The sequence below is a fragment of the Alosa pseudoharengus genome, unplaced genomic scaffold, assembly GCF_046254945.1.
Source record: "Alosa pseudoharengus isolate Yale_2024_CS ecotype anadromous, Long Island Sound unplaced genomic scaffold, YU_APseudo_1.1 YU_APseudo_1.1_scf_4, whole genome shotgun sequence".
Classification (NCBI taxonomy): domain Eukaryota; kingdom Metazoa; phylum Chordata; class Actinopteri; order Clupeiformes; family Clupeidae; genus Alosa; species Alosa pseudoharengus.
In genome coordinates, this window is record NW_027468774.1 from 20,475,701 (window position 1) to 20,489,787 (window position 14,087).

A 14,087-nucleotide genomic window follows, 5' to 3' on the forward strand; every position below is an offset into this window, starting at 1 on the left:
TGTTCTTCCTCATATCCTCTGATCCCCTCTGACAGTGGCCCTAACCCCGTGGCCAGGTGAGCCAGCGGTTACTGCAGGAACTCCCTGCCCTGCGGCACAGAGGCATTTCATGCTGCTTTGGTGTGCGAATCCAGCTTTGGATGCATCCTTTGTAGCTTTTGAGGGATCGCGCTATTTTCAGTTCCAAAGCTGGTGTCTGTGTGTTTTTTTGCCTGTGCGTAGTTTTTCACAAGGCCATCCGCATCATACACAACATACTCACTCTCTCTCTCTATCTCCCTCTTTCTGTCTCTCTCACACACACACACACACACGCATATGCACAGACACACACACACACACACACACACACACGTGCATACATACACTCTGTGATATACATATACAAACATGCACATATACAAGCAGTTAAAGTGAGCTGCATACAGTTTTCAATAGTGTCCAGTTCCTCAGTGGTATTCACACACTCGGTGGCCCTCAAGTTACACATAGCTTAGTGGTTACATATCTTACCGCCATTGTAAGTACAAAGGCACTCTGTTGTGCCGTTTTCGAAAGATTGTGGTTTCAGAAATCCTTTGGCGGAGACATAGCTGGTGGGCATCCTTTGCGGGTATTGCAAATGACTGAGAGCTTCTTTTGGGCATGGAAATGACAAAATGAGGGTGGAACATTCTCCTTTGGTGGAGGAGACTTGTAATTTGCCGTAATGGCTGACACATGGTCAGACCATCTGAGGGCCTGGAGCAGAAGCAATCTGTCAGTGGGAATGGCAGACAGAACGTACATCCACCATGCATGTGTTTTAGGCATCACCGGGGACTGTTTGTTTCTGCGTTTCAGGGCATGCATTTGGAGTCTGGATAGAGTCTGCCAAGCTGGTTCTAAATAGAGCAATTAGCGACAGACCCAAGCAAATAAAATTGTAGATAAAGTGTGAAAGGCAGCGTTTGGGCCTCGTTCCTTCACTTTAAATGTCCCTTTACTGCTGCTCACGTCACGCAGTCACTTCATGGTTTGAAACTGTGAACATAAATCCCTTCATTCTCATGAATGCTATTGAGCACTTTAAAAATAAATATAGTACTTACTTCACACATTGCACTTGTGTTGTGCATTTTAATTGTAACACTATATCTTGAAAAAAGGATTTTACTTTATTCATATTTTTCTTATCTTGCATAACCTCTAAAAAAAGTTGTGGATAGGCCCCCTATGTGTCACAGGACAGGAAATCAGTGTGAGCACTGCTTCCATGTGTTTCCTTGCCGACCGCAGACTTCTCTGTGCGCCGCTCCCTCTCAGTCATCCGAGCGAGCGGGTAAACCCTCATCCCCTCTTATCCCGCTGGCAGCCCCACATTTTCCCAGCACGTGGAAATATTAACAGATGTGCGCCTGTTTCCGCAGCAGTCACTGAGCTTTGAGGAGACATATACGTTCAAGGCTCCAGCAGCCAGGCAGGAAAAGTAACAAGTTAATGAGGGAGACATGTCACATTACAGATGATCGTGCTCTCCCTGTCAACACATATACAGCATGTGCCATTCACTCGTACTCGTTTCTCGCTCACTCTTGTCTTGTTGTTTTCTGCCCCCCCTCCAACACTCACACACACTCATTTTTTTCTGACTCTGTTTTGGAGTTTTTCCCTCCTCTTGTGCTGTCTCTCGCCCTCAGTGTGTCTCTGTTCGTGGTGTCATAGCCGCCTCCCTCGGGGCACCTTCATGCATGTGTTTCCCAGACGCCTGGTCTTCTCCATTACCGCTCCCATTCACTCTTGAGACACTGGTATTAGTGCAGTTCAAAGGAGCCCACAGCCCTGCCAGCGGGTAACGTGATATGCCTCCAGAGCTTTACAGTGATGAGCAAATCCCCCAAAACCGTCTCTGCCCATAACTGTTCACACACCTTGGCCTCTCTCTGATGAGCGTGTTTTCATATTCCCAAAATCATGGCATTGAGGTTTCAGGTAAAGTTCCGCTTTGAGGAAAAAAAAGTATGATGTTAGATTATAGGGACTAGGGAGAGTGATCTGAAATGTCTACCCTTAATCCCAACATAAATTATGCCAGATTATATTGCAAATTACATGGGAACATATCACAGTGCAGGTCTTTAATGTTATTGTATTGTATTGTATTCTTTCAACAACTGACTAAAGGGTTTTGAAGCCTGATAAAATGTTCACATAAAACAGTTAATTGAAGTGTACAGTTAGCTACTCAGGACAATGTGTTTGTTGTGCTGAAGAAATTAATAAAACAGTTATTGTTTGTTCTTTGTATATAAAATTACACTTTGATATCACTTTTATAAGCTATTGGCTTCTTTGAATTCTGCTCCTCAGACTTCAAGAACATGGTTTTCTATGTACTGGGTTTATTTGGAAAGGGTGGAGACTTAAGGAATGGGCGTGGATTACAGTTTTTGAATGACATGTAAGTGATGAGAAATGAATTCTTCCATGCAGGACCACGGGCACTGCCACACTTGATTTGAGAGAAATGAACACCAGACACGCAACAATTTAATTTGGTACACTGGTGTCACTTTTTATTTTAAGTGAAAGGGAATATTTTTTAACTAGATTTCTAAATTATAATTTCAGTGGAAAATTGGGACACGTCTTCTTATCTTTGATGAAGACCGGAACACGGCTATTTGATACAGAGTGGAACAGCATGTCAACTTTCTGCTGTATCTGCTCTGACCAGGAGAACGACCCATGGGATGTCGTGTATGCAGCATTAGGTTGAACTTCGGCAAGGCGCTGTCCAAAGTATCTGTATTCTTTATCATGCTTTTGGTTTTCATGTATTTATTCTACAGCCTCGTCGGATTCTCTCACTCCTTCCCAAAAGGCACATTTGATCAGCAGACCTCCATCAGCGAATATGATGCTGGGGACGACTTTCAAGATAATGTCAGACTTTCAGAATATTCACGTGTCGCGCATCCTATACGCAACCGAACGGACTTTATTCCTGGCCTCTCCAGCGTTTCACCTAAATTTGCCTGGCAAGTCATCGGTCACTTGCAGCAACAGATGCTGGAGAGGGCAGGTGCTGGCGAGGCTGTTTCCAGGAGCGCAATGCCTGTATCGAATTCATTTGGATCCAAGAAATTCCCCCAAGCCATCATCATTGGCGTCAAGAAGGGTGGAACTAGAGCACTTCTGGAGTTTCTGCGCGTCCACCCTGATGTTAGAGCTGTTGGCGCGGAACCCCACTTTTTCGACAGATTCTATGACAAGGGGCTGGAGTGGTACAGGTATGAAACACAGACCTCATCGGGTTGTCTTATCTGTACAATGCACAACACATCTCACATTTTTATATAAAACCATCTTGGTGCCGCGTTTTAAGTAATTATTTGGAATCGTCATGACATAGTGTTCAACAGATTCGGACCAACCTATTTACACAGAGCTGACCTGTTGTTAAAGGCAAGACATGTTACAGTTGTGTCTGTCCAGTTCCCCAACTCAGACAGTATCCGTCAAAAATGTTCACCCCACCTCGCATACGACACCTGTTAATGCACAATGTGCAACTAGGCAATGCTTTGAGGTAAAGTTGGTAACCCTGCGGTAGGCTTTTCAAGGGTAGCCTAACTTGCTGTGCACATCTCTCCAGAACGATACTTGCACTTAGGAGCTTAATCTTAAACGAGGGAGAGAGACAGGTGGTCTTGCACTCTTGTTCGATTTCTGAGAAGTTGATTGGGGCTACCTAGAGTAAGATATAAGTGTCACAAGAATTCATTGTGTGAAAGTGTGCATGCCTTTCAATCACTCACATCAAATTGATCTGAAGTTTGATTTGATAATCCCAATGTAAAACGTATACAGCAGATCTTAGATTTATCAATAATATACAATCCTACTGTTTCATAAGCTGTGTTTCCCAACCCAATTATATTCAGATGTATGCAACCTTTGCCACATCTTGTCTCTTATCTGATGTACAGATCATGTGGAGCCTTGCATCAGTGAGTGCATGCATAATATATTTGAATGATTTTGTCTGTCAGTACATCTCAATTCTTCATAAATCACATGTCCTTAAGCGACAAGTCAATACAAACAGACAATCAGATTAATTTTATTTTAGTTAGGCGGAAAAAAGCATCTATCATCCAGGACAGGTCATGCATGTACAGACTGGTTTGGTTTGCATTTGAAAGGAGGACCAGTGCTCGTAGATGATGCATCTCGCCTGCACAGTGAGATTGTGTGTGTATGTGTGTGTGTGGTGAAGGCTTTACTATTGTAAGTGATAACTGCTAATGGAAACGTTGACCTAGATGACCAAAGCTGTAATTTGTCCATGGTTCTACTCCAGTGAATGGAATCACCCCTGATGATCTCCAGATGTCTGAATGATCTTTGCAAAAGAGACTGCTGCCATAGTGCAGAGGTCTGATCCCCCCCCCCCCCAGCAGCACCCAGTTTCACTGTTGAACATGAGAGAATGAGAGATAGTTAAAAATTCAAAAGTGGCAGTTTCATCTTTCCTTCTCCCCCTGAATATGTTTGAGCAGAATTTCACGTAAAACAGGAAAACAGATGGAAGTACTTTACTGCTGATCATTTTAAGTGTGCTGCCCCCCTGCCCCCCCCCCCCCTCCACCACCCACCCTCCCTTCTCCACCTACGCTCCCATACCCAGGCCTGGGCCCAGCACTGGAAGCCAGGATGAAGTGTTTGTCTGGAAATGCCTGTGGCAGATCTCTCTTCCAGGAAGCAGTACAGGGCACTGCTTGTCTTTTAATTGCCCCGACCAGCGAAGCTGCTGGTGGCAGGCATGGTGCCGGTAGTGGAGGTCCTGAGGCCTGGGACTCCCAGAATCCTCCTGCTTGTGGCTTTGCTGGTACATACAGATGTGACCACAAAGCTCCCCCATGAGTGCATAGTATCACTCAAAATGGTATCTAGCCTCGTACACGGTCTTTTACAAAGATGGCACCATGAAAACATCTTCTGTTATGTTCCTCCCCATGCAATACTAGCCACCCTGTAAAAGCAGAACAATAAAACAGTGTTAAAGAGAGAGAAAAACAATGTTATGACATTCAAGAGAATAGACAGTAACACTGATGGTAAGCCTTACCACTACAACGTCAAAAAATGAGCTGTCATCCAAGATACAAACATAACACTGGGTAACCTGCGCCATCATTTTGGCATTTACTGGCTCAGGTTTCAAACGCAAGGAGAGCGATTGCACAGAGGTTTCCTCATTGCATGCGCCAGTTGTCAGGGTCAAGACACCTGCCTTTGGACCTGTCTGGTCTGAGAGCTTTTTTTCTTTTTATTATTTACAATTTTCTTTTCAAAGAGAGCCCTGGTGACAGCTCAAGCATAATGACTCACTGAAGAGGAAACTGCGGCAGGCCTCTCCATTGGAGTCACAGTTGATGGGACGAGACTGGTTGCAAAGCGTTTATGTGGGGGGGGGCCAGGCGGTCACCTCTTCCTGTTAGCGTGGGGGTCACCTGACTCGACTGTCACGCCTCAGTAAACATGCGCTGTTTGTCTACATTCATTAAAATTCCGCGCCGGCCTTACATGTCAGCTTTTCCCTCAAACCTAGCTGATCCCTGACATCTGAGGGATGCTTCTTTATTCTCCTCCTGTTTCGTTGCTGACAGCTTGCATAATTTTGATGCCTGCAGTGGAGGCAGTAAGGGGCAAAGCTATTCGCAGTTCACCAAACGCCTCTTGGCTCAGGTTGACAAAAAGGGTCTGTGTCTTGTATGAGAGTGTGGTAAAATCATATTTGACAAAACAAACATAGCTGAATAGTTACTGTGGTTGAATTTAAGTGCCCCTAGTCCTTTGTTTACTTCTGCAAAATTACACAAGCTGTAATGATGAAGAGATATATTATATTTGTATATCAGTAAAAAACAAATCCATCTGAAACATTCGAAGCCCTGTGATAGGAAGTTAATAAAAAAAATTGGTTGTAAATGTACGTGAATGTGGAGAGGATTTCTGTAGAAGCAGCTCTCTGTCCCCATGGCAATCCTGGCCTGCTGATCCCAGTCAGAGACTTCACCTCCATGGTGATTTGGAAATGTTAACAAGGACAGAAAGGGGTGACCAGGTGTTGTTTCAGTGAAACATCCACATAGTGAATACTTCCCCATGATGGAAGAAAAGTGAAAATAAATGCACAAGAGACACTACACAATCCTGAGCTGTGTTTTCTAAAAGTGATGGATCATGCTGTAAGGCTCATTTGTGAGAACTCATGTCCTTGGCTGGCTGTGCTGCCTCACCAAGACCTTGCAAACAGTCCATTTACCCGTCACTGGTGCATCTTGAGATCATCAAGGAATCAATGCCTGAATGTGCTTCTCTGACGTATCACTGCCAGACCACATTTTCGGTTTGCTTCCAAACCTTTCATTTGGGTCTTTGGTAATTTGTTTGTAATTTTTTGTCCATCTGTGATCATTATGCAGAAACCCACAGAACTACCCTATCAAACTTATTTAAAAGTACATTACTTTTAAAAGTAATGGTTTTCTTGTTTGTGTTATCTGTTTTTATTTTTGTTTGTTTCACATATGATCCAAAGAGAAAGGATAGCACTAACAGAGGATCTATAATAGGCCTATGAGCCATGCTATGAATGAAACATATTCTTTTAAATTACTTGCCATTACATTAGTATTTTAAATTACTTGGTCAATAGTTTCTGACAACTTAATAACTGACTCATTTGTTTTGTGTGTTCCTTTACAGTTGATCTCACCATAAAAATGCAGACAATTAAATCACACGTCTTATAATAGTAGCCTACACAATTAAGAACATTTCTCAAATAAATACATGTAAATAAATGCATTGAATCCGAGTTTAAAGGCACACTATGCAAGATTTCCCCCTTCATGAAGCCAATTTTAATGGTAAACGACTTCGTTCGGCAAATCGTTTACCTAGGTCGCCAAAAATACCTAAACCTGCATAGTAACTGTGTTTTTCTGTCTTGTTAATTAGTTTGACTATAGCTGCATTACTGACAATGTAGCAGTGTTTATGGAAACTCCAAAACCATGTCTGTTATAGAAAAGGAACCTATATTGGATAAAGTCCAGCCAAGTCAAAAAAACAATAAACAAACAAAGAAATTTTCATTTTTAGATTTCAAACAGGAGATATATTTTAGAACTTTTTGAAAGCATTCATTTGGACACACCACTTGCTAAACAATTATTTTCATATAGTACAGAGTATCAACAGTAACGAAAGATAATATAAGAGCATAGACATGGATATCGATCATGTACGATAAATGATGTATGATTTATGAGAAGGTCTCCAGAGAGTTTGAGCCATGCAGTTGAATGGGAAAAACGACTGCACTCCACAAGTTCTGTTATCAATATGTTGACAGTCTGTCAATTGGCTGACCTTTCCCCTCTGACACAAAAGGCCATTTTCTATTGGATTGCAATTAAAATATGGAAATACAGCAAAGGGGGGCAGTAACCATCTGGAACATGGACTTTTTGTAGCCTTGACATTCTTTGATCATGCCAGAAATATTTTAGTAGGAAAGATGGGCACTGACTCAAATACCACATAGCTATTATGATGTTGTGCTTGGGCAGTTTACAAGATTTTGTACATGATTTTCCTGTAGACACCATATACTGTACGTTTACCAAGGGAAGGTTTGTCTCCATGAGATAATGGAGGATTTTGAAGCAGTGGAACAACAAGAGATGAATAAAATGCTTTAAAAAAGCAACAGTATTTGGCATAAAATGCTTTGAGAGAGCTGTTGTTCATAAACGGTCAGCAATCTAGCAGTGCACTGGTGAATTTATGGAACTTCTTACAAAAATGTAGTTCTAATGAGGATCATTGAGGATCCACTTTTTACAGTTTATATAGTCTATGTTGTACACAACACAGGGCATAATGTAGCCTACACATATTTGTATTCTGTCATGTCAAGTTCCATGCCTGATTTTCAATAATGAAAACTGCATTCTAAATACGTTCATCCAGCATGATGGAAAATTGATTGGTAGTGATTCATTTCCAAAGAATGGCATAAACCATGGATTGATGGTTGCCGTTGAGATTAATTTGTCTTGACCTTCCATGTGATCTTTCTTAAGTCAGAAACATAGAACATAGAAATATATGGGATATTTAGTTTTGTTATGATCACGTTTGCTTCCATTTGAATTGGCTTTAAAAGGTCTCAGTTGAACAAATGCAAATAAACTGTTCCTTTGTGCTATCCTTTGTAACATGCCCTTGCTTGATAATTTCATTCAGTTTATCATGAATTGTTTTGTTATACACGTCCATCAGCACTCAGTGGCATCAGACATCAGATCTGGGCTGCTGTCGATCTTATCCTCCATTTCAGTCTAATCGTTGCCAGTTAATGTTTTTTTTTTTGCTGAAATGCATCCTGACAGATAAGGAAGTGTTTTTTTTTTTTTAAATATCAAATGGACAGCCATGGCTTAGCTTTCTGTGGTTCTAGAGAGGTCAACGACTGAGAGAGATGTCATGTCCAAATAGTGTGGTGGTGATATCTGACAGGAAACAGCCAGTGAAACATATTCAAAATTCTTGGATGTCATGTTTGTGTCCGTTGCCAAACCTGCAAATACTGATGTTTGATTACGATTGTAGAAAATGAAAAAGAAACAAACTCAGAGCTCTTTCTTCTGCTGTGTGTAGTATTGAAGCTCTATGATGATGTACTTATTTCTTAAGGCTGGAATTGCAATAGAAGGGTAGTAATACTTCTCAATATGAAATATAAATAAAAATAACTCTTTAAACCTTAGAGGGACCTCGAGGTTCTTAATGTGAGGTATAACTTAAAATATAAAGCAGTACATATGGGCCTAAAATTGATGGCTGACCATAACCACAGGGGGAGTGAAGAGACAATGTTAACTGTCCAATATTCCCTTGATTATCCATTAAAATACAGACTATGAGGCTAAGCACCTTCCTTGTGTTCATGGCCATCAGACAGATTTGGAGGATTGGCTTGGTTATTGTTGAAATTATGTCTGTAAACTGTTTTATTGGCAATAAAAAATAATCTGGTGCAGCAGTTTTTTTTGTCTGATGTGGCTTTCTGTTGTTGTTGGTATGTAGAATGTGTCGGAATGTTTAACTTTGTGTGCAGTGTTGTTGTTATTGCAAATTCTGAGGAGTTGACTTCTTAATACCCTTGCAGCATGTCATCAAAGTCCCTTCAGGAAGTGTTTACATCATTAAAGCTTTAGATATAAATGTTGAATTCTAAAAAGATATTGCACGTCTTTATGTTTGTTCCCATGTTTATTCTACTCTTCTACATAGCCCTCTCTGTATATAACATGGCTTTGAGACATCAGCGGTGTTGTACAGATCTGTACACATGGGCAGGATTTGCTTGGAAAAGATCGGCTGTCTCATGCACAAAGACTGTAGTGCTTTAGGGCTTTTGTTTTTATTGATGTTTACGAGATGTTTCTATCAGGCCTTGATTGCGTTGTATCATAAAAAAAAAATCAAGGATGCTGATGTCTCTCCAGGGACTCATATTACAGAGTTGGTGATTGTGGTGGGAGCAACAAAGCAGTTCTTGAAAAGACTAGTGCAGAATGCAGAACAGTGGAACTGTTTGAAATCTTCAGCGTCAGTGGTTTTGAAACTTTCTGAACTGACATACAGGATCACAGGAGCACCTAAATACGTACAATAGTTATGTGCACACACACACACACAGACAAACACACACAAACCCTTTCAAACACATCAACCCCTATCAAAACAGACACTGATGAACATGCAGGTCACACACACACACACACAGATGTACGCATATTCTCATACATGCTGGCAACACTGCCGCTCCCATACAAATGTGCGTCTGTACCCCCCGCTCTGGACTTGGATGGTGTAGAGGTTATATCTCTGAGCCTCCGCCCTGCATTAAGTATTTATGAGTGGTGAACAACAGCAAAGGTGAGGGCTTAGCAGAGAAATGGAAAACAATCCGTCGCAGACTGGAGCGTCCGTGAGGCCTTGAGCCCTGGCTGAGTGTCTGGTTCAGGGGCAGCTTGATCCTTCGTTAAAGAGCACCTCTTCTGGAGCCACCAAGACAGACAAATTGATCTGGGGGGAATAATATTTGGGAGACAGGAGGCCAGACAACGACACATAACACTCAACCTTTTTTTTCCTTTTGGCTGGAGCAGTCATTAGTGTTCATTAGGGGGCTGTAATTATCTCTTGAGGGAGAGAGCAAACCCAGCAGGACCCAGGAGGACAGACACTGACTCAGAGACAAGAGACGTAAACAGCCTCCTCTAACCTGTAGAGGAGATCGTTTCTGAAATAAAGCAGTTTAATCTGGAGAAATCTGTTCTAAAGTAAAAAAAAATCAGAATTTGTTGTCTACACAGAAGTCTAGTTATTGTCCTACCATACAGTATACAACATATAAGCTCATTTAATACACACTTAAAGTCCCTGTAAACCAAAATCGGAGATTTGTTTGTATTGTGACACCTTGTATAGGTTAGAAAACTACTCACTGTAAACTGTGGTACTGAAGTGTAGAGTTAGACCATTAAACAGACCATTTTCAGTGTTCTGTTTTTTGGGCAGTCCGTATATGCAGTAAGTTCCCTATTAAGCATACCCCCTCCCCTTTAAGAGTTGAGTGGGCAACAAACATCTGTAGCTTCTAATTCTGACACCATGAAATCAGATGTAATTTAAACCTAACATACACACACACGGTTCCATTTGAGCTGAGCTAGATACTCTCTCAGGCTGCAGTGCATAGGGTTCTACTGCGTCTGGAGTTGGGCTCTGTACTTTAAACAGAGAAAAGAAAAGCATGTGTCTATTGTTTTGGTGTCTGTAACTTTTGGTTTGTGTTTTCTTTTTCAGTTTGAGTAGATTTTATGCAACTTGTAGGTCTCAGGGAGACAAACGAAGAGGTCTGCTGTAGCTATGAGTTTGATATGTCCTTTTAATATACAGTATGCCCTCTGAACAAATTAATATTCCAAGAGTAATGTGTTAAGGTTTTTGGATAGATACAACTACAGATGAATAGAAATTCATCCTGAATAATTATGTAGGTTCACCTAAAACCACAGACATGAACTGTTAATATTGGCCTACATGCTCCAGCAACCATTCTCAGACAAATGACAGAAATAAGCCATATTGACACTTTACTTTGCAAATCCATCAAGCAAGTTCCACCGAAACTCATTGCACTTGTCTTATGTTTTTCTTATTGAGCTTATGGGCCATTTCTGTTGTTGTGCTCTTAATGGTGTTTATTTTACCTGAGCACATTGCTACAATTTGTCTTGAAAATCCACATGTCGACCACAAACCATGTGGGCCGGCTTAGGGAGTAAATAATGGATGAGCTGGTGATGGAGGCATGTCCCCTCTCTGATGTCCGTCCGAACCACAAACAGACCAGGAAAGGGAGCTGGAAAAATGACATGTGGTCAAAAAAGATTCAACATCCTTATGAGGAACGTTTATTACTCTGGATCAAACAAACTTTTTTTTTTCTATTGGAAAATATTTTGTAGGACAATCAGTTAGTGATACAAATATACCATGCACATAACTGATGAATTAAATGAAATGAAACAGAATGAGATTGGACTTTAAAGTTCAATAGTTTAGTTTTTTACTTTATGGTCTGTGAAAATGTGGGATGTTTTCATCCCACAGAAATCAAGTTTATGTAAACGGATGTAGTCTCTCTCTCTTCCCTGGGGACAGACTAACATTTTGAGGTAACATTAATAATCTGTCTCTTACTTTAATTGTTTTAATGTGGACAGATGTTGTTCCAGACGTGACACTCCTTATTTTCACGTGCACATGTTCCATAACACTGTGGGTTCTGTATGTTGTGCTGAACAGGCCAGACTGTTGTGAAAAGGCCAAAAGACCAGAGTAGACAATGATTAGAGATTTAGGAAACATTCTATTTTGACCAAATTGAATTGCAGTTCACTCTGTCTCACTTGTGATGATCTGACTAATGAAAACACATCCTATCCCCCTCTCTCGTCCACCCCTCCATCTCTTTTTCTCTCTCTACAGAAATCTGATGCCTCGCACACTGGAGGGACAGGTGACCATGGAAAAGACGCCCAGCTACTTTGTGACCAAAGAGGCGCCGCTGCGGGTCTGTGCCATGAACTGTGACACCAAACTCATCGTGGTGGTGCGGGACCCGGTGACCAGGGCCGTCTCCGACTACACCCAGACCCTCTCCAAGAACCCCGGGCTGCCCTCCTTCCAGAGCCTGGCCTTCCGGAATGCCTCCTCCTCCAGCCCGGACGCCATCGACACGTCCTGGAGCGCCGTGCGGATCGGCCTGTACGCTCAGCACCTGGAGAGCTGGCTGCGACACTTCCCGCTCTCACGTTTCCTGTTCGTCAGCGGCGAGCAGCTAGTGGCCGACCCGGCGGGGGAGATGGGTCGCGTCCAGGACTTCCTGGGCATCAAGCGCATCGTCGGGGACAAGCACTTTTACTTCAACCAGACCAAGGGCTTCCCCTGCCTGAAGAAACCGGAGGGGAGTGGGCGGCCCCGCTGCCTAGGCAAGTCCAAGGGCCGGCCACACCCCCTCATTCCCCCAGAGGCTCTTCAGAAGCTCAGGGACTTCTACAGGCCATTTAACCTGAAGTTCTACCACATGAGTGGTCAAGACTTTGGCTGGGACTGATTCGTTGAGGACACAATCTCATCATCTGTAGCATTTTAAGAGGTACTACAGGAAGCACTCTTGTACTGTTGTACTCTTGTACCTTGTTGCTAATGATGAATCTTCAGTTATTGAAATATCATCAAAACATGGATCACTTGATTATCACTTACACTGGAAGGGCCTAAGATGTTCTTATTCCCATGCAAGCTGTTTCAGGCTGAGGCCAAAGAAATGTTGGTGGTTGCTGTCAGGAACACAGGTGACACAGCTTGTACATAAAGTCTCTTTGATCAGCTATTTGACTGAAGGTGTCAGGGTATTGTGAAATTTCCATTGTACAGATCAGAGAGTGCAGCTTTAACACATTTCAGTGTAAGATAATTCACTTGTGTGACAGAATGCTCCAAAATCAGTGAGGGGGACCGGGAGCGAACAGGATGAAATGAATTGTACTCAGCACAGGACGGCTCTGTGAGCTGTGTGTCAGTGTTCTCAAATGATTAATGTCTTTCTCTCAAGTTCTTTTTTGCCCTCCATGGGAAATACAAAGCTGTTCTTTCCAGTGTTCAGGTATGTATATATTGTAAGTCTGTAGCTGTTGCTGTTGCTAGTTCACTGTCAAGAACAAGTCTATGTTTTTGAGAACATGTACAAATCTCTGCAACACATTTTTATAAACTCCATAAAGAACATTGCCAAGTCCCTGATCAATTGTATTAATCTCTGTTATACATTTATAAATGGTGTAAATAGGATGCAAATGTCTTGTTCAGCTGTGCATGAGTAGAATTGCCTGTTATATGGAGATTTCCGCTGCTCTTGCTGTTTGAATTAAAAACAGATACCCAACTGCACAGATTCCTTCTTAAGATTACAAAGATTGCATTCAGGATTTGCTCACACCTCATTCTAAAAGCAAACAATGATAAATAAAAGAACACAAATAACAGATCAATAGAATAACACAAACAACTTCTAAAAGCCATGACCTCAGTTCAGGAAGCACATGTACAGAATTCTATAAAACAGTAAGACATCTTGTGGAACACCAGCTTGCTCAAGGTCGACAGACCACAGCTAGTTCCTATTCCACAATGAAACCATACACACAGCTTTCAAAGAATATTCTCTGGCTATATATATTATGAATTATGGAAGGAATCTTTAGAGACAATCTGCCATCGATCTCTCACCACATTGCTTCATTTTCAGTTACAGTTGTCTAACATGGGATCTATCCATTTAATTTGGTTGCAGATCTTAAATAGCCCTCTGTTGTTTGGGGAAAACAGTAATTTTACACAGCAGTGTACAATATTCACTGACTTCAGTAACTCAGGTCAAGTCTTCCCCT

At 41.9% G+C, this 14,087-nt stretch overlaps 1 protein-coding gene across 1 annotated transcript; it reads left to right on the forward strand.

Moving 5' to 3' along the window:
* The first annotated feature begins 2,494 nt into the window (after window positions 1-2,494).
* On the forward strand, window positions 2,495-13,495 carry LOC143101941 (heparan sulfate glucosamine 3-O-sulfotransferase 6-like). The gene is made up of 2 exons (XM_076265247.1): window positions 2,495-3,272; window positions 12,124-13,495. The coding sequence occupies exons 1-2, from the start codon at window positions 2,728-2,730 to the stop codon at window positions 12,749-12,751; spliced, it is 1,173 nt and encodes a 390-aa protein (XP_076121362.1). The 5' UTR covers window positions 2,495-2,727; the 3' UTR covers window positions 12,752-13,495.
* The last annotated feature ends 592 nt before the right edge of the window (window positions 13,496-14,087 follow it).

What these genes read in the sequence shown, in the direction of transcription:
- LOC143101941 (XM_076265247.1), top strand. Translation starts at nt 2,728, where the DNA reads ATGGGATGTCGTGTATGCAGCATTAGGTTGAACTTCGGCAAGGCGCTG. An exon ending in AAGGGGCTGGAGTGGTACAG is followed by an intron (nt 3,273 to 12,123) that starts GTATGAAACACA and finishes CTCTCTCTACAG; the next exon opens with AAATCTGATGCCTCGCACAC.